Here is a 21,644-nt window from a genome sequence, read left to right on the forward strand (position 1 = left end):
AACCATTATTACTATGAATTTTCACAATGCAGTGTAACGTCCCTTTTCCGGAAGGGTCAATTTCCCGGACACTTTTTAACTGTCAAAATAAACAAACATCTCTTCATCTTCCCCTCTCTTAAAAATAAAAAAAGAAGAGGTCTTTGGACAGGTTTTTTCCTTTTCTAATTTCTAGTGATTCATGCATTGAATCCATAAATCCACAGAAAGGGGAAAAGACCTCCCAAGACAGTGGAGTGGCGCTGCTCCTCAGGAATGCGGGAAAGGAGAGAGATTTGTTTTCAAAAGAGCACAACTGCGTCCCATCTTTCTAGTCCCCTTCTTTCCTATGCAGCTGTCTAGTGAAAGAGGCATTTCTTGGAACCGTCTTATTAGAGTGTCGGGGGAAGAAGAAATACTGTGAAAAAGGGTAAACTCAGCAAACGTTAACGTGGAGAGAGGGTCACTTTCAGTCACACAAGAAAAAATAAAGAGAACCCAATCAGCATGCCGTGCCTTTATGCTTGATTGATAGCCAATGATGGGGGAGAAAATAAGAATTTGACACTTCCCCACCCTCAACTTGAATGACAAATAAGAAGGAAATGAATTTTCTTCTCCACTTACCCACCTTAATGAATGGCGGAAATTTCCCCCTTCTTTCTTGAATCGTTCTAGTTCAAAACGGTGGAAAGAGCAATTCATAACTGTCAAAAAATTTTCCGTTCTCTATATTTTAAGCAATGATTATTTGTCCCGCAGTGGGCTGATTGTTAAGACACGGTTCCCAGAAGATCACCGGAGTCAAGCATCACTGACTGCGGTCTGTGTGCGGGTGGGTGACCACTTGGATCAGTCTGCGTAGGGACCGAGGGTGTGCGATATTGGTCCTCGTTAAACTGTGCTACCGTAAAGTGCTCAACTTCGCGCGCAGGTCGCCGGGCTATCGAAGCGGGGGTGCCATCCCCTCCGCAGAGGATCAAAATTGTGATGACATGTCCTTTGATCATCCTCCGGGATGTTTCCCAGACCGTCGCCAATATCCCATTGTGCAGCTCTAGTGCGACGTAAATTAACAACAAGAACAGCAATGATTATTTTTTTCTAATATTTTGTTTTTGATTGATTAGATATCATTCTAATACTAAAACATTATTGCCCAAAAAATAATGTTTATTTATTTTTTGCTTCTTAGATTCAGATCGTTTATTAGATTGTTTTAAGCTTTGTTTACCTTGGGGGTCTATTATACAGAAAATCGAATATCCGGTCTTCCAAAAGTCCCAACGATTCCGGATCGTGGCTTTTACAGTTATTGGCATAGATTTCATGATTTTTAGAATCTTTTTTTCTTTATTTTTTTATGCGAACTTGCAACTTGCAAAATGTGAAAAAGGAGTCAGTTTTAATTTGGATATATTGGAGTAAATTTTTGTTTTTTAATTCAAAAAATACTGTTGCAATAATTTACATTAAGTAAAGGATAAATAAAAAAACTACTAAAAATATGTTTCAATGACTTATGAAACTTTAAAAAGTTAAATATAAGCAATTTAGAATATTTTCAAAATTAGAAGATGCATGAATATTATAATTCTTGCAATAAATACATTATGACTAATAGAAATATTTTGCTCAACCATGTTAAATGCTAATTGGAAAATGTTTTGTTATATTTCTTTTTCTTGAAGTTATAATGCTGGATGCTAGTTACAACAATCCTTTTTTAATTTAGTGTCTTGCACAAGCATTGCTTGTACCTCTCCACCCACTTGTAAGTAGTAAACCACTTGTAAGTAGTACTCATAGCAAATCGTTTAATCTTTCCTTATATGGAAGTGAAAGATCTTAAAATAACTTCTCTTTTGAAATATAAATCTAATTATTATTCATTGGCATGTTTTTAGCCTTGAAGTCCCAAAATAGAATTTCTACCCTTATCCTTTATCAAAGATATTTTATGAAAACGAATGAAGTTTTAATGCTTTTATTAATACAAAAGTATTTAATTTTTGTATTACACCCCCCTCCCCCAAAAAAAATCTTTTTTGGTAAGCCAAAAAAAAAATAATAAAATTTAGAATACTATGAATTTGTAAAATTTACGTTGGTATGACTGTCCTCTTTCCTACCATAAATAACATTTTTCCAATATCTGAAAAAAAAATTTTTACAGCAACAACAATAAAAACATAATAATACAATTTATCTATTAAGTGAACTAAACAGAAAAAGAAAAAAAAATTAAACATTTTTATATAACTATTCTAAAAAACTTTTCAAAAATTTTCACACAAAAATATACAAAATTTATATGCAAAACTAACTGGACAACAAGTGTCATTTAATCAGAATTTAAGATTCTGTGTGGTTAATGGGGTTATTTACTTGATGAAACTCTGTATTGCCTGTTAAAATGGAGGAAAACAGAGTTTCATGAAGCACTGTGAAATTGAGAGATCCAGACTGGATAAAACAAAAATAGTTTAGAGAGTTTCTTCTCACTGTGTTGAGAAAAAAAAAAGTTCAAGTTACTTTGCCCTTACTCCCAACTGATGCTGAGGTAAACATCTCCACTCAACGCGATTCGGATAAAGTTCAAGTTTCCTCGCCAAACATCTCCACACGGGATTCGGATCTCTCAAAAATTTAGAGATTACTTCTTCCCTTGAAGAAAGTAAAAAAAAATTGTTTTGGACACTTATTCATGATTTAATTTTGACATTTGTAGGTTGTGATTTTTCCTAAGCTTTGATACATGTACTATTTCAAAATTTTGTTTTCTTACATTTTTATTTTATTTTGTAATCAGTTTCTTGGTCATTCTTTCTTTTTCCTATTTTTTATTTTCTTTTTGTTAACCTTCACCTTATTATTTTTTTTTCAATGTCAGGGGTCTGTCCAGGCCGAATTTACTACCGTTTAGCGGTACCTTCACAAATTCAACTTTAGGAAAAACGGTAGTTTCACAAATTCAATTTTGGAAAAACGGTAGTTTCACAAAATACTTTTTCTTAAAATTTCATTTTTGTATCCCTTAAGAAACGATAAATCCATATTTTTGTGTTGATTTCTTAATATAATTTTTAATTTTTCACAAATTACGTCTAAATTTTCACAAAATAGGTACCTGTCAGAAAAACCTAGACAGACCCCTGAATGTTTACTTTTTCTGAAACATCAAACCTTTTATTTTTTCAATGTTTACTTTTACTGAAACATCTTCAACTTTTATTTTTTCAATGTTTACTTTTACCGAAACATCAAACCTTTTATTTTTTCGATGTTTACATTTACTGAAACATCAAACCTTTGATTTTTTTCAACAATTTTTAGCCTTAACATTTTGAGAAGTTTGCTGTCTAATGTGCAAAGATGAGTTGTCATTGCTTGAATTAGCAGAGGTGATCAATCTCTTACCAAATTAAGTAACAACTGGCCCGACACAATCAATAAACGAACAAAAATCTTTGCAAGTCTGCAACCCAAGTAAAGCTTATGGTAAATCAGTATCAATTACAAAAAACTTAACTGAATTAACAATTTCGCCTAACTTAAGGGGAAACTCACAAATTTTGTTAAGTGTTAGTTGTCCTTTCGTTTGGGTAACATTTAATTCCTCACATTTTTTAATAGGAATACTTAATTTTAGCACCAAATCTTTTGGTATTACATTCAATGTTGACCCGGTATCAACATTCAATAATATCTCTTTGTTTACATTTTTATTTTGTTTTGGTTTTGCACGTCCCTTTAGGTATTTATTTTCCACTTTACCTCCATTTAGATATTCATTTTCAACTTTATATCCATTTAGGTACTCGTTTTCAACTTTATATCCGTTTAGGCACTCATTTTCAACTTTATATCCATTTAGGTACTCATTTTCAACTTTATATCCATTTAGATACTCGTTTTCAACTTTATATCCGGATATTAGTAATTGCTATTGGTTATTTTGGATGTTTACATCAACCACATTATTAGGGTTGTTTACACACGTGGAGCCCATGTGAAATTGATTCAAAAGTCCTTTCTTTGAGCAATATTCACATTGATTCAATGGGTTCTCCTGTGTGGTATGATGTATTTTGGGTTTAGTCACATTTGGGGTTACATTTTTATTTTTAGGACAAGCCGGGGCTTTATGTCCTGGTGCATTACGCTTAAAGTACTTAATATCATATTTCGGGTTTTCTAACTTCTTCACATATGGTCCTTCACAATTTCCTCCTTATTTCCTTATTAGCTTGAAATTTATTTTTATCTAAGTCACTTTTAATTTTTTCATAAAGTGTAAGTTTTTGTTTAAATTCAAAAAGATTACTGGCTCCATAAAGAATTGTTTTATTATTTGTTTGGTCTGGTATTCCTTGAATTATGTAAGTGATTAGAGCTAAGTCATCAATATCGCTTTGAGTAGCTATTTCTCTCATTTTTAGGAAATATTCTTGAAGAGTTTCATTATACCTTTGTTTTCTTTTTTGCAACATTGCATGTACTTCTGCACTATTGCAACTAAGTCCAAATTCTTCAAGCAAAAGATTTTTTAATTTTTCATACGAATTTAACTGAGTTTCACTTCTAATTAAAGTTAATGCATTACTTTTCATACATATTTTTGCAAATAAAAATTTTTGCATATCAGACAATTTAAATAAATTAGCATGAGTTTCAAAATTTTCAAACCAAGAACTAATATTATCAAAACGGTTTCCATTAAACATAGGGGTAACTGCTTCAATATCTGAAAAACTAACTATTAATTTTGTTTTGTTTTCCCTATTTATATTATTACTAGAACTTAGACTATTGGATACCATATCTTCATCAACACTACTTTTTGTACATATAGAATTTAAACTAACTTGTGTAAATTGATTTACATGAATTTTAGTTGGTAAATGTGGTTCAAAATCAGTTTGAGTTTGTTTACTTTCAAACTGAGTAGTTTCCTCCTCATCTTCGGAGGGGTTTTCAATTACTATAGAATTTTGTAAGTGATTAAAATCACATAAACAATTTAATATATGCTTGGCAATTTCCTCCTTATTTCCTTCACTGGAAATATTAAGAATGTCAGATATTTTAACTAATTCCGAAAATTTAAAATTGTCACTAATTTCTTTAAGCTTATTCGAAAATTCATCATCGTTAGGTTCAAAAGAAAATTCTGAAAAATTGAGAATTTTGTTATGGTTTAAACGTGATATTTCATCAGGAAATAAAAGTTTAAATAATGACTTGATTTTGTTTGCCTTCGCTACTTTAATTGATGTTTGAACCACATCTATTTCTTTTAAAAACCGTAAAAATACTCTATTATATCATAATAAAAAAAACAATACAAACACAAGAATGCACTTCACAGGGTTCCCGCGGCCTTGAAAAAGCCTTGAAAAGTACTTGAATTTCATTTTGATTTTCAAGGGCCCCTAGAAGTACTTGAAAATGATATTAAATCCTTGAAAATTTCGAAATGACCTTGAAAAGTATCAAAAACTCAGGAAAACAGCCCTATTTCCAGCATTTCTATGTTTAACTTTTTGACGTGCGTAAGTGTGAGAGAATGACTTCCCCGTCTTTCAGATGATGACACGTACTGTTTGGTTTTAGGATTTTATGTATGTTTGGATGATTTTAGGAATTTTAAATATTGGGAACTGCGCCAGATTCTGACAAAATCTCGATTCTTATTCAGGCGATTTTAATTTCAATCATCGATCTTCGTATTAGACTTATTTAAAAATTATGTGTTGCAGGGATGAAAGACTTCCACAAAAAAGCGGAAATCCGCTTTTTTTCCTCAATTTTGAAAATTTCCGACCATGTTCCAAAAACTAAAATTTTTGGGAAGTCCTATTGGAGAAATCCAAGCCGCCCGAACGATAGTCGGATTACCGCGACTTCTGATATAGAGTGGAAAGGAGTCTAAGCGTTTCGTTACGACCACCGATATTTGATTTTTTTTTGTTTGGCTGATTTTTGGAATTTTAAATATTAGGAACTGCACCGGAATTTGTTAAAACCGCGATTTTTAATCATACGATTTTAATATCAATCATCGATTTTTGTATTTAACTGATTTAAAACTTACGTGTTGCAATTTTTTTACGCGATTTAAAAATCGTACTAGCAATTCCTAATCACTCAATTTCAAAATCCGATATTGCGATTTGTATTTAAGCGTTTTTAAAACCCAATATCGCGATTTGTATTCTCCTGAGTTTAAAATCCAACGTCTTGATTCGTATTCACGCATTTTTAAATCCAATTTTGCGATTCGTTATCACGCAGTTGTAATATCAGATATCGTTTTTCGTATTTATACGCTATTTAAAAATTACTCACTGCGATTCGTATTCACGTGATCTAAAAATTATGCATCGTGATTCTTATTTACACGATTTAAAAATTCAATATCGCAATTTGTATTTTCGTGTCTTTAAAATCCAACAGCGTCATTCGTAATCACGGGTTTTTATAAATCCAAAATCGCGATTCATATTCACGCTATTTTAAAATCCAAAAACGCGATTCATATTCACGCGATTTTAAAATCTAATATCGTGATTCATATTCACGCGATTTTAAAATCCAATATCGTGATTCATATTCACGCGATTTTAAAATCCAATATCGTGATTCATATTCACGTGATTTTAAAATCCAATATCGCGATTCATATTCACGCGGTTTTAAAATCCTACAGCATGATTCACATTCACGCAATTTTAAAATCCAAAATCGCGATTCATATTCACGTGATTTTAAAATCCAACAGCACGATTCATGTTCACGCGATTTTAAAATCCAAAATCGCGATTCATATTCACGCGATTTTAAAATCTAATATCGTGATTCATATTCACGCGATTTTAAAATCCAATATCGTGATTCATATTCACGGGATTTTAAAATCCAATATCGCGATTCATATTCACGCGGTTTTAAAATCCTACAGCATGATTCACATTCACGCAATTTTAAAATCCAAAATCGCGATTCATATTCACGTGATTTTAAAATCCAACAGCACGATTCATGTTCACGCGATTTTAAAATCCAAAATCGCGATTCATATTCACGTGATTTTAAAATCCAATTTCGTGATTCATATTCACGCGATTTTGAAATTCAAAATCGCGATTCATATTTATGCGATTTTATAATGCAATATCAAGATTCATATTCACACGATTTTAAAACCCAATATCGCGATTCTTGAGAGAATTAGAAGTAAGCTTTCTCTTGAATTAGTTACTGTAAAGATGTGATATATTTTTCATGAGTAAGTAATTTAATAGTCGCGCCTTCCTATAATTGCTTAATTTTTTTTAATATATTAGTGGTCGAAATTTTAAAATTCTTCTGCCACTTTAAATATTGAATAAAAATCTCCCAGCATAGTTAAAAGTTGCTTTTATAAATCTGAGTATCATATAGAGCACTCCCCCCCCCCTCCTCCTAGTGACCTGCGTTGTAAAAGTTCAGCTTTTTTTATTTTTGTTCACTTTAATGCCTGGTGTTGCAATTCGTTTTCGTGTGATTCAAAAATCGTACTCGCAATTCCCATTAAAGCAATTTAAAAATCTAATATCTCGATTTGTACTTAAGCGTTTTTTTAGCGCAATTAGTTTTTCCGCAAGTTTAAAATCCAATGTCGCTATTCGTATTCACGCATTTTGCGATATCAAACATCGATTTTCATATTTATACTCGATTTGAAAACTACTCGTTGCAATTCATATTCACGTGACCATATCAAGTGCGTATGATCGAAGCTACTGAAAAAAAGTTAATTCAAGTATGATTGGTTAATTAAAAAAGTCAGTGACCAAAATTGTTACTAAGAATCTATCAGAAGGTATTGAGGTGAAAGTTGGCAACTGTTTCAATTTAAAATGGTTGACTGGTAATAAATTTAAAATGATAATCAAGCCGCAACATCCAATAATTGATTAATTTTCTTAAATAGAAAAGTGGTTGAAATTTCAAAATTATATTTAAGAACAATTTAAATTTCACTGTCTAAATGCTTCTGCCACTTTAAATATTAAATAAAAGTCTCCCGGCAGAGTTGTTTTTAAATATCTAATTGATATCACAGTATTATATAGAACATTCCCCCCTACCCCGTCTTCTGCCCGAATCTTTGCTTATTCAGACTTTGTATACCTAGCTTAAAATAAGCCTTAATGCAAAATTCAAACCTGACGTTTTTATGCATCATGAATTTTGCCATCTCGACTTGATGCCAATCACCCTTGTTTTTTTTTTGTTGTTTTTATTTATTTATATATACTTAGATCACTTTCCGAAATCAAGAGAGAGCAATGGAAGTCTTATTTTTCAGTACTGCTATTATCGACTAACATTTATTGTCAAAACATTTTAGTTTAAAATGTTGAATTTTAATCTATCTTTAACTAAAATTTAAGTCCTTGAGAATTTTATAATAAGTCTTAAAAAGTCCTTGAAAAGTACTTGAATTTTATTTTTATAGTAGAGCATGAACCCTGACTTCATATTCTACTATGATTCATTCAAAGATACGTAATAATAAAATTTTATATTACTAAAATATGCAATAAAAATTATTCATTATCGAGGAGGAAAAAAAATATCCAGATATGCGCGGGATTTATTTTTTGTACTAAAAAAAAAGCACTTTTTGTCACACTTCGAAGGAGAAAAAAAAATCTTTTTCCTATAAAGGAATTTTCCATAGGAGCAAAAGCTCCTCTAATTTTTCTAATATAAATCGCGCACAAATTGGTTTTCTTCTTCTATATTTTGTTTTCACTATAACACTTTCTTTATCACTCGCTGCCGACTCACTACAATGGAATGTTTATTCCCACTTAAGGCACTGATCTTAGACATCACACGTTTTCATGGCTGTGACACAAAAACCTTAATCACTTTCAGCATTCTAGTAGCGGCGAATGTACCAGAACTGGTACCGTAAAATCGTCCTTCCTTCCCTCACACTGTCTTTCCATAATGGCGATATTTTTTGGTCACCGATGAAGCAATTTTTCTCCCGGGTGGGTGAATGAATGAGTTTTTCGAATCCGCTTAACTGATCGTTAACTTTTTTCCCGGTGTTGTTTGTTGATGGGGAAAATTTCTACGTTGCAGCCAGGCTCCTTTAAGCTAGTTTCCTCCGCAAGCCGCAGTATCCTGTTCGGCTTGAAATAACGGTGGATCCATGCCGATATTTTTTAGTTAATTACAAGTCAAAGCAGCATAATTAATGAGTCCATGTTGTGCATTATCTTTTATTTTAATAAACGATGGTGAAATAGCAGTTTAACCCCTCTCCAAGCGGGAGAGGGGAAACACATATCCCGTCTAAATAGACGTAGATTTGTTAGGCATTATTATAAACAACAAAAAGCCACGCAAAAACATTGCTCCTGCGTTTTATAGGATGATTAAAAGTTGTGAAGAGGCCAGTCATTATTGCTTTTTCTGTATTCTTTCGCCTCATCAAAATTATTTATTGCTCATAGCAAATCGTTTAATCTTTCCTTATATGGAAGTGAAAGTTCTTAAAATAACTTCTCTTTTGAAATATAAATCTAATTATTATTCATTGGCATGTTTTTAGCCTTGAAGTCCCAAAATAGAATTTCTACCCTTATCCTTTACCAAAGATATTTTGTGAAAACGAATGAAGTTTTAATGCTTTTATTAATACAAAAGTATTTAATTTTTGTATTACATATATATAAATTAAAAACTTTCCTAACTTTGAGATTGGAGCAAAATTTATTCAAAGCAAAATTTATTCCTTTGCATTCATTCTACTTTTTTACAAAAAACACATATTGTGAGGATTAAACCCCAAAAAATTTTTCTTGGTTACAAGATTAGAAAGAACACTTTTTTTGTGCTTGTCTAAATGCTTCAAATTATCAGATTATATTTGTTTTGACAAATAAATTTTTAGAAGTGTTTATAAACATAATTTAACCCACTGGCGGTTAAGGAAATGGGCAAAATTGGGAGAATGATTCTCCCCTACACACAGTTCCCCTATCTATTAACATGAGAAAACCGGTTTTGCTATGCAGAGAAGACTGCAGGTTAAAATGCGACTTTTTACGTGCAGAACCGTCAGTGGGTTAAAGCATTCGTGCTTAAATCTAAATCTAGCATAGAAGAAACTGGACAATAAAATAAAACAATTGTAATTATTTATTTTTTTTTGATAGTTTTATAAACATTAAATGTTACGAGAACTGTGAAAAAAATATAGCTGAAATAACAAACTATACAACCACTAGATAAATAAAAATCTAAAATATCAAATCATGTCATCTGTTGTTACAAGATTTATTGAGAAGTGAAATTGAAATTATTTATATTAAAATGTGACTTTGATACTTCAGTCTATATACAATCTCTTCAAACCTTTCCTCATTCGTAGCTATTTAAAATATAAAGCTCTGGATTTCAAATACATTTTTTAAAATAAATTTTTAAATTATTTTACCAGGATTTAGTGAGAAAGTCTCAAACTAAAATATATTTTTATTTAATTGGCATTGATTGTGTCAATTTTTTCTGAACTGTAATAGTATTTAAGTTTGAGAACTATATATTTCATTTAAATTTATTATGATAGAGCCCCCATTATACGATTCTTAAGTTTTCCAACACCCATTTTAAATCATGTTAGTGCCGTTCCTACACACTGTCCATCATTATTACAAATGGTAACTCTTGTGACAACAAATTCTATGTTTAGCTACTAGAAAAGGACAAATACAGAAAACAAAAATTTATCAATTTCTTAAAATGATATCATATTATTACTTATGATGGAACAAGGTTGGGTTTTTGACGTCAAAAAGTGGTTTTTGACATGACGGGTATAATACTGGTTTAAACCGTCAAAAACTGAAGTTTGCCAAGAAAATATATAAACTTCAAAACTACCAACAGTTGCCATGCATTATATTGAAATTTAATTATACTATAGGTAATCGGCAGGTTTTAAAATATTTTTTAATTAAAATTAAGGTAAAATAACAGATTTAAAATCTCAAAAATTTATATTCAAATGCATGTGCAGAAAAATTTTGCACAAAAATTTTTTAAATATTTATATTTAAAAAAAAAAATTTTTTTTTTGGTACTTAAGAAAATTAAAAGTTTATTACTATGCATTTTTGACATATAAGGAACATATAACTAATATTTATAAGGAACTTACAAGTTATGTTGTATAAATACAAACTTGATACAAGTGTATAAAAAAAAATTTTAATGTTATACCGAATATCTTTACTATCCATTAATTTGAATTTAAAAGTAGTTATATTTATGAATAATGATAAATATAATTCATATTGTTTATTATATTTATTTATAATTATTACACTTATCATTTTAAAACAATTTTTATCTCTTAATTTTTTTTTCTCCACTTGTATTAAGAATACAAATAATGCATATCTTGAAAGCAAGAAGTAATTATTCAACAGCTGAATATTTAGATATTCAACAAAACTATATCGTATTCAGCAAAATGAAATTCCCAAGTATTTGGATAAACTAAATTTTCAGCATAGTAAATTAATAGGCTGAATATACTGTAAATCGACACTAACTACTCTGTGTATTTAACAGAAAGCACTTAAATTTGTATTGTCTTATGTTAAAAAAATTATTAAGAAGATTTAAAAGAATATTAAAAAGATTTTTCTTTAAAAGATGTCTAATGTACAAAACTGCTAATGTTTATCTTTAAAAATGTCTAACTTTTAGTATAATCTATACTATACACTAAATTTGGTTATAAATAAATTTCTTAATAATATCACTGCAGATTTTCAATAACACATGAAAATGAATACATAATATTACAAAAGATGTGAGTTTTCAAAAGTACAAGATTTTGGTTACTATTCAAAATATAAGTGTTTCTTCAAAATTTTAAATTTATTTTTTCTAGAACATATTTAGAAACACTATCCTTTATAAAAAATATATAAAGTTTATGTATTAATTAAATTTCACATATGAATATACATTTTTGACAGAGAGGTTTTTGACGTGACGATTTAAACCGTCAAAAACTGTCACATGTCAAAAACCTGCCAACCCTGTGATGGAATAACTAAGCATAATTTAATTAATTAATTTTTTTTAATAAGAAATTTTAATTCTAGTCCCGGCTTATTTTTATAAATTCTCATAGTTTAATGTTTTTACTCTTAAAAAATTACATTGAAAAGGTCCCCCATTTCAATTTTCTGACATACCCCAAAGATGCCTAATAATCATAATTCTTCAAAATTATGTTTTTTTTTTCTCTTTTTTATTTAGTCTATTTTTAGCATCATATGTCTCATAATTTACATACATCTCCCTTTCATTATTTCTCTGGGTAAAAACTTTCCTTATCAATAAAATCAGACTTTAAAAAATAAAAAAATTCTACAATCTCAGCCTCAATATGTTTGTAAGCTATATTGCCGAATAAGTAGACACCGGATAATATGCACTGAAATGCAGACAAAATGTGCATGCAAATATGCACTAAAAAACTTGAATATATGCTCTTAAAACTAGAAATATGCATTTAAAATAGAAATTTAAAGTTCAACTTATTTGAATACTACTACTTACGTTTTCCAACAAACACAGCTAAAACATTTTTTTGTTAAAAGGAAGAAAATCAAAATATTTCTTACTTGAATCTACACATTTCTGAAGAAAAAGCCTAAAACTGAAGTATGATAAATGAGAGAAGAAAAATCATCTCATTTTCCGGAAAGATTTTATTAAACTGAATAATTTTTGTTTCAATACACAACTAAGTGTTTTTCCAAATTTTCAAGGGTGAATTGATGTCGTCGGTCATCAAAGATCATTTTGAAAGCAGAAAATGACCTCTCCACGTCAACCGATGTTATTGGACAAAACTTGTACAATTTCGTACTCATTGGTTTTACTTTCTGTGGAAGTTCAGTTCCGTTTCCATTAAGAAAATCATTTATCTTCTTCACTGCTGCAAAACCCGAATTTTTGTTTTGAACGAAACACCATTTTTCTTTTACTTTCTTCTCAACTGAGTCTGGAAGAGCATTGATACACTGGGGAATTTTTTCAATTTCGGATATGAACTCAGCCAGGGGAAGACCTCGTGTTTTGAGCTTTGGTATTGCTCCACTTAAGAAGGAAAAGTGAGTGTCAATTATGGCCAAGTCCTTCTGCTAAGAGATATCCTGTAGTAATTCTTTTGTGACATAAACTGAAGAAGCAAAGGAACTGTCAATTACATCTGCAACTGACTTTATTGTATCAAAATTATTAGCGTAAAAACATGCAGCTTCAATTCATGTACCCCACCTAGTTATCACAGGCTGTGGAGGTAAGGGCAAATCAGGATGCATTTCTTTATACAATTTTATATGCACAGGTGCCTTGAGAAAAACTTTCTTGATACTAGAAATTCAATCATTCACAGAGGAGAATACTTCTCGAACAGTCTCAGCCAGTCTGTGAACAGCATGAGCCAAACATGTAATATGAAGCATTCTGGGATAAAAAATTTCCAGTGCTGCTGCAGATTTGACCATATACGGAGCGGCATCACGGACAAAAATCAAAACATCTTCAGAACCATCTCTATCAAGCCATAATAATCTGATAGAATCATTGACAAACCTTGCTATGGTTGAATGATTGACTTTTTCAAGGGCTTTGCTTGCTAGAAGATGTGGTCGAGTAGGAATATTATCCATTTTTCCACAAATAAAATTAGCAATATAGCGTCCGCACTTATCTGTCGTCTCATCGGCTTCAATCCATATAGGGCCATCTCCAATATCTCGTCGAATATCATCCAGTACTTCGTTATATATTGGTTGAAGGTAGTTCTTTCTTAAAGTCGATTCATCGGGAATGATCTGATTGGTACAATATTTTTTTAAAAACTGTCTTAAGTTTGAATTATTTAACTTTTTTAAAGGAATATTGCTGCTTACTAAGGCTTTGCATAAATCACTAGAAAAATCACTTTCCTTTTTAGCTGCTTGAACAGGAATAGTTAATAAACTTTGAACAAATCCTTTTGTATTCTGCTTTTTCTTCGCAGAGTGAACATTAGTCTTTATATGTTGACCGATTTGGTACTTTTTTTCACAGGAAATGTGCTTTTGGCGAATCACACAAAATACTATTTTCCCATCGGTCGTAAGTCCTTCCCATAGTCCGAAGTCCATGTCTTCATTAAATTTGATTAAGTCAACTTAATTTTTGGCATATTATAAAATTCAGCAGTCAAAAATCACGTTCGAAGCTTCACTAACTACGTATTCAACTGATGGATGTCGAAACTATCTATCTATCGGATGGACTATCGAAATATGTTATAATAGCAGCTCTCTCCGAAAATGTATTCACTCCACCTTTTAACTAATCAATCACAGGAAAGGGAGGTCATTTTCTACCTACCACAGAAGCCTTATTTTTCCCACACAGATTGACAATTATTTATTCCAGGAAAAGACATACCTTCATAGAATATCTGACCATCCCTTTCTCAGGTTTCTATGACGAATGTCTGTTTCGGTGGGCCCTTTGTACCCCCCTTCCCGACACACACCTCATTTCTACATCTTTTTCACGTGATTGCAATCACCCCCAGCAACATCAATCCAGCTGACCCTTTCAGGTGATAAAGAACGACAAAACAAAATTTAAAGCGTTCTTTATACTAACATAAAAAGAATAGTGATATGGTTTTAGGAGGGAAAAGCCATAAAATGCTGAAAATATGCATTTATAAGAGCAAATATACCTTTTTATGCATTTATATGCACAAATGGCAAAAAGTGCTAAAATATGCAATTGCATATTATCCGCTGTCTACTAATAAATATTTTAAAAGAAATCAAGTGATTTAATTAATAATAACTATCGTTGTCTTTTGTTTTCTTTTTAATTCATAGTTGTGTTTCATTTTCAGTTCAACTACTGCATAAACTTACTATCAGATCCGGAGAGGGAAATCAAAGACTTATGAAGGTAAAATGACTTATCCACTGTTGACAGCTCCAATATCCTGAATGTTTTCTTCTTTTTTCTATCTAAGCTACTTTCTGCTCAGGTTATTCAACACAAAAGTACTGCATGGTCATTAAACATTTACGAACATCGTTGTCCAGAATCTGATGAATTAAATGTTGCACAACCATTAAAATATTTTCTCATTTATAGTTTTATGTTTTACATTTTCATTTATTTCTTACTATTTAAGTGAGAAATACTTCGATTTTTTTTTTTAAAGTTATCCATTTTATATTTGATCTAATAAAATGTATTACGCCTTTAAATTCCTAATCTTGTACAACATAGCTATGGAAATTAAAATTTTCTGAAGTAATTTCTTGTATGTAGTTAAGCAAATGACTAGTGAACACAAATGAGCTATTTTTACCTAATTTTTTTTTTTTTAAGTGAAATTAACTTCTGAGTGTCGATACTTTCATAACTAACTAAAACATATGTGCTTATGTTGGAACTTTTAATCTTCTCTTTCTTTTATGGAAATATTAAGACATCCATTGACTGTTAGAGTATCAAATTACTAGACAAATTTTTATAGAATATAACTTCTTTTTCATTGAGTAATATCTGATAATGCCTGTTAATTATCAAGAAAAGCAGCGGAATTTGCCTCTAATTTTCCAGCGTGGCCACCCACCCACCCACCTGGAATTATCAGGGAATTTTTTTATTCTGAAAAAAACTTATGAAAATCAAGGGAATTTGAATAGAAACTTAAGAAAATCTTGGAATTTTAAGGAAAATCTGGAGGGGTTTTTTTTCTTCGATTTTCTTTATTTCACCATTATCTTACCATCCATTATGCCCAGTTTTTTTTGGTTGGAAACTTATAGCCTAACAGTCTAAATATTGCCCATTTAGCAATATTTTACTTTCATCATAGCTTATTCCAATATAACCCTGTTAAACTAGCTTGGAATGCCATATGAAAAACTTCCATGGTTGCTAAATGAACCTTTGACCTCTTTGGAGGCTATGCAGTTTATGAATGGCAAAGACTGTAGTGATGAGAGGAAATGGGGTATTTGCTCCCGATTATAAAAACATTTCTTTTTTTTGGTTTTCTAGTGTGTGATCTGAAACCAATTACCATTCAAGCTCGTTCCAGTGCTTTGGGGGTATTTTTTTCTTCTTTTGATAACATTACTCAAATCGTTTTCGGATTTTTGATTTTATAAAGTTTTCCAAAAATTATTTTGTCATAATTTAACCACAATGAATTTTATTTCACAATCTTTATTTGCTGAAAGTTTCAGCTCTCTGATCCAATGAAATCGAACTATTTTTTTTCTTTGCCAAACCAACCCATCGCACATCTTTTTACAATTAATAGGAGCAAGACAGTTTTGTAGAGAAATCGTAACATGCGTTGCATTGATGCTAATTTTTGTGATTTCATTTTGGCCTTTTAAAACATATTTTATTTTAAAAAAGGTTCCTTTAAGAACCAACTATATGTTGATTAATATTACTGTTTATTGGTAAATATTTGATTTTAGATTCAAAATTCGAATTGTGCATTCAATAATAATGTTGAAAGTTCGTAATTGGTGCTTGCATTCTAGAAATGATATTTCTGAAATTGTTTATCCTTTTTCCCTAAAAAGCTGACAAAATACTATGGAATTTAGGACAAACATGTTAAATGAGAATATTAAGAAAAATATTGATATTTGTTTATTAGGAAGAAGGAAAACAAAACATTATGTTAGTTTGTTCTACACTCTGCAGGTACGTTTCTAATTGTAAAAACAACAATTAACTAATCTAAACTAAAAAAGCGTGATGTTAGACTTAATTCTTTAAATATTTTGATACCAAATTTTTTTAAAAAATGAAATTTAAAGAATTTTAGGTAGTTTTTCTCTATAGAGTACATATCTTTGCCGGCCGAAGACTCCCCGTGTAGTAAATGGTGACTGATGCACGTTAAATCTATCGAGTCTCAAAGTCCTCCATGTTCCCATAACAAATCAATACCTCTGGGGGTACTGATCCAGGAGTTTCCTTGTCTTCTGGATTGGTTCAAAATTACAAGGCTACGGAGTTGAACATTAGTAGTCGTAAACCCATGAAAATGGGTCAGCTGTTCAACGACGGTTATAAAATAAAATATAAAGTACATAACAAGAAATTTGACACATTTACATTTAAATGCTGATTATCTCTGTAAATAATAATGACAATTTAAAATAAACAACATTATACAGTAGGGAACCGATTATCCGGAACGATCGGAACCATCGCTTTTCCGGATAACTGATTTTTCCGGTTTTCTGAATCGCTGCAAAAAGCCGTTTTTTTTTTTTTTTGTTAAACCCAACTAAAAAAAAAAAACATTTTTTTGGAAATGTTACAAAGAAGAAAAAACGGTGGAGTAATACACTAATGATTATTTCCAAAATGATGGTAAGGTAAACATCTTTCAAAAAAGAAGGAAAAATCCTAAAATCTTATGAGGAAAAAAAAAAGTTTTTAAAAATGGCAGGATAATTTATCAAATTTCGTTCCGGTTTTTTGATTTCCGGATAACGGGTTCTGTACTGTATAAACATTTGACTTAAGATATTGGTTTAAAGAAAATGTTTTCAATGAATTTTGATTAAAGGACACTGTTTGGACAAAATACTATTAAAAGGCTCTACATTTAAGTGGGAATCAATTGTTAAATTTCAAGGCTGAAATAAATTTAAAAATATACTGATGTGTAATTGCCTGAAATTATTTTCTTTTACTTAATATTGTATTTTCCAGAATTTTTGTGTCACTTTGTGTTTCTTTTTTTGGTACATTTTGTGCAAATACTATTTAAAGTAACACATTAAAACATTTTTTATTTAATAAAAACAACTTATCCTATAAGGTAAGCATAATATTCTCTCCACATCTATATTAATTTTTTAAAAATAAATGTTGTATCAAAGCATAAAAATTTTAAAAAATAAAGAACAAGACAAACTAAGACAGACAGACTAAATTTAAATTGTTAAAACAATTCTAATCTAATTATTTTTTGAAGATTATATATTTAAAAAAATTACATTTTGAATTAAATACTTTAGAATATTGATACTTTTCTTGTGGGTTAAGTATCCATCCTACATTTTGTGAGAAGAAGAAAAAAACCTAAAAATTTTAAGATTTTTATCCTAGAAAAATCAGAGAAATTTGACACCTGGTTTGAGTGGCTGAACCTTTTTTATAACTTTGGGAATTATTAATGTGACTTTTTAAAATATCGAGTGTCTAAATTATGTTATTAAATTAGTAAATATCAAAATTGACCATTACCTAGATTATTGTTATTCCTTCTTAATTAAATGAATATCATATTGCATTCTTAGAATACTCGATTTTTGTAAAAGGTTTCTTAAATGTACAGTGCGTAAATTAAAATAACAGACCATCCATAATATCTTTTGATGTAATGGTCTGATCTTCACGGTCTAGGACTCAATCTGAATGGTACGAGGGGGTGACCTCAAATATGCTAATTATTTAGTGTATATAATATTTTTGAGTTATGAAATCTGACACAAAAACGTACTTTCTCTGAATAAACATACCTTTTTTTTTTTTTTTTTTTTTTTTTTTTTTTTTTTACAGATTTCGATTTCTCTCCCCCAAAATATAGGGAGTAGCCGCAACCTAGGAAATAGGGTCCCGATTGTTTGGTCTGGAGAGCAATTCTAAGTTTTGATCCCCAACGTTAATTTTACTTTTATCTTATTTCACCATATCTCAACTTTTCAAGCGAATTTAAACATTTTTGCACACAGTTATAAAATTCATTTATCCAAAGATAATTCCATGCAAAATGTAAATTTTAGTAAATATTTATTATTTTATCTAATAATAGTTGGGACATTTTTGAACTGTTAGGTATACAATTTTTTGCATCATCTTAAAGGATGTAATTTTACATAACAAAATACAAAATTTGAGCAAACTTGGTAGAATAGTTCCTGAGAAAATAAATTTTAAAAATACGATTTTTTTTTAAATTTGATTTTTCAGGAACTACTTAACCAATTTTGCTCAGATTTTGTATTTTGCCATGCAAATTAAAAACTTTTAAATTTCTTTAAAAAGTTGGAAAAAAAATTTCTTCCTAATAATTCAAAATATTGACTATTAAGTACAATGATAAAAATTTTATAATTGTGTGCAAAAAGTTTCCGATTTGCTTAAAAAATTCTTGAGATATGGTGAAATACTCAAAAAGCAGAAAAATTAATGTTAAAGAATCCTAACTTAGGACCGCTCTCCAGACAAATTAATGGCACCCTATTTCCTCAATTGCAGCTACCCCCTATATTTTGGGGGTGAAAGATCCAAATCTCTTGGAAAAAATATATGTTTATTCAGGGAAAGTACATTTTTGTGCCTAATTTTGTAACTTATAATATTGTCTGCTCTAATTAGTTAGCACGTTTGAGGTCACCCCTTTGAGTCCTTGAATGTAATGATCCATTTATTTTTTGCGCACTGTACATGTTTATAAAAAAAAAATTAATGGCAATTTTTTTTTAAATGATTATTGGTATCTTATTAAAACCTGACATCTGTTGATGGTAAATTCAAACATTGAATAACTCACTTAATTTTCTTATCTCAATCTATTGAAAAAGAATATAGTTATGGCAAAACATTAATTTTCAGCTAGAAATTTAGATACATTCATCAAATTCTCGAGAAATGAAACATTTTATTTTAAATAATATTTTTAGTCATTGATATTAAATCTTTATTTCCTGTTATTAATTCATGATATAAAATTCTGTATTGTATATTTATTATTGAATTATTTTTTCTCTTCTGAAGGTGATTAAGAATCCTGTTACAGATCATTTACCTGTAGGATGTAAAAAAATAGCCACATCTTTTTCCTCAGAGAAAATTGTTCACCCTCGTGATCTAGTTCCTCCTGATGAACCTATTGTTATAGTTGTTGGTGCTATGGCTCACGGACAAGTAAGTATACACTTCCTGCAATGTGCCATAAACTCCCTCTTAACTGACCCCTAATTAACATGATGTCTCAAACTGCCTTACTGGGGCCCCTTAATAATTTCTTTCAATTTAGCATCAGACTTAGTTTTAAACATAGTTTGATTTTTTATCATGAGCGTGTTATTGAATTTGGTGCCATTTAAATGCCTTTAGCGGCTGTGCCATCAAACTTTAATCGATCATTTGTTGAATTGTCTGTGCTTAATTTATTTCATTCCATTTTAATGCTTCCAACTGCCCAATTTCTTATCTGTTCTGTTGCAATAGCAAAAAGTAGAACCTATTGCATCAACAATTTGAGTTCTTTTTTTCTCCCTGTATCTTTTTTGCTCTTATTTTCATATATAACATTTGAAATCTGGTTTAATGAGACTTTTGCTTAACCAGCTTTGCTCAATTTAGTTATATTTTTTAAATAAATCTGATAATATTTATTTTTGAATTTCTTCTTTTGTACCCATTTCTGTCCTGACCATTACATTAACTTAGTTTTATTTACAATTATGTATTAAGTTCTCTAATTGATTTCAAGACAGGAACACTAATTTTATAACTTGTAAATAAAAGTTTTTATTTATTTTTGCATATTCTTGAACCTATTTAAATGCCATTTTGAAACCGTTTTTTAATATTCCTTGATTCCTCGAAAGTTACTGGATATTTTAATTCTCTTTGTACATTGAGTATTTCAAGAATCGAAATTTTTTTAAAACCAATACTAATTTTTGAAACCTGTAGTTATATTGATATCCAATAAACAATTCATAATTATTTCAAAATTTCAGTTATTTTTATGAAATTATTTAAGGAAAATGCAGTTAAAAAGTCGTAGCAAAGTTTGAAAAAAAAGATTTCTTTCAATAACCATATTTTGATGCATTATGGAAAAGATATTCGATTAAAAAATTTTCAGTACTATTTCTCGTCGATTTTTCAATTCAAAACAAAATAATTAAATTCATGAATAAAGAATAGTGTTTCTGTTATAATCATTCTCAATGTTCATAATAGTTCTTTTTTGAAAATAATTATACAACATACCTGCTGGTTCAACTTTTTGACATAAGACCTATAATTGATTAAACTATTTTACTCTTAACGATAAATATTTTCAAAATAATTAGTAGTCTTAGGCTGATAAAGGTCAGTAAATTTACCAACGACTGAGGAACTTAGTCGAGGTCCTGGCAAAAGATTCTCAGGTGCCATGTGGGGGGGGGGGTTGAAACTGTTGATTTAATATATCTCTATATAGGATTTATTTTTCTGATATTCTTAATTTTAGAATTTTGAATAACATCTAAATAAAGATTTTTGTGTCAAACTCATTTTTTTTTTTTTTTTAAAGAACTAAAACTTTTTTATGTTCTCTGAAGCATAGCCAGTGTTAGTTAAAAAATCTTCTCATTCTTATGTTAAAAAGGAATGTCACTTATGCTGTTGGTATTTTTATTTATTTTTTATATAATATCTTCATTTTGAATGTTACTGGAACTGAGTTATAAAACAAAAAAGGAGATTCTAAAATATTTCTGAAATTTGTATTGAATTATAAGGTAAAT

At 29.9% G+C, this 21,644-nt stretch overlaps 1 protein-coding gene across 1 annotated transcript in view; it reads left to right on the forward strand.

Annotated features, from left to right (window-relative positions):
* Positions 1 to 21,644, forward strand: part of LOC107453405 (ribosomal RNA small subunit methyltransferase NEP1) — a 38,417-nt gene that overhangs the window by 16,432 nt on the left and 341 nt on the right. The window contains exons 4-5 of the mRNA XM_016070234.4: positions 14,969 to 15,027; positions 19,894 to 20,043. Coding sequence (XP_015925720.1) covers positions 14,969 to 15,027; positions 19,894 to 20,043 — 209 coding nt within the window. The remainder of the gene's footprint in view (positions 1 to 14,968; positions 15,028 to 19,893; positions 20,044 to 21,644) is intronic.

Source organism: Parasteatoda tepidariorum, chromosome 2 (assembly GCF_982258835.1).
Source record: "Parasteatoda tepidariorum strain Cologne lab strain chromosome 2, Ptep-v5.0, whole genome shotgun sequence".
In the NCBI taxonomy this organism is placed as follows: Eukaryota; Metazoa; Arthropoda; class Arachnida; order Araneae; family Theridiidae; genus Parasteatoda; species Parasteatoda tepidariorum.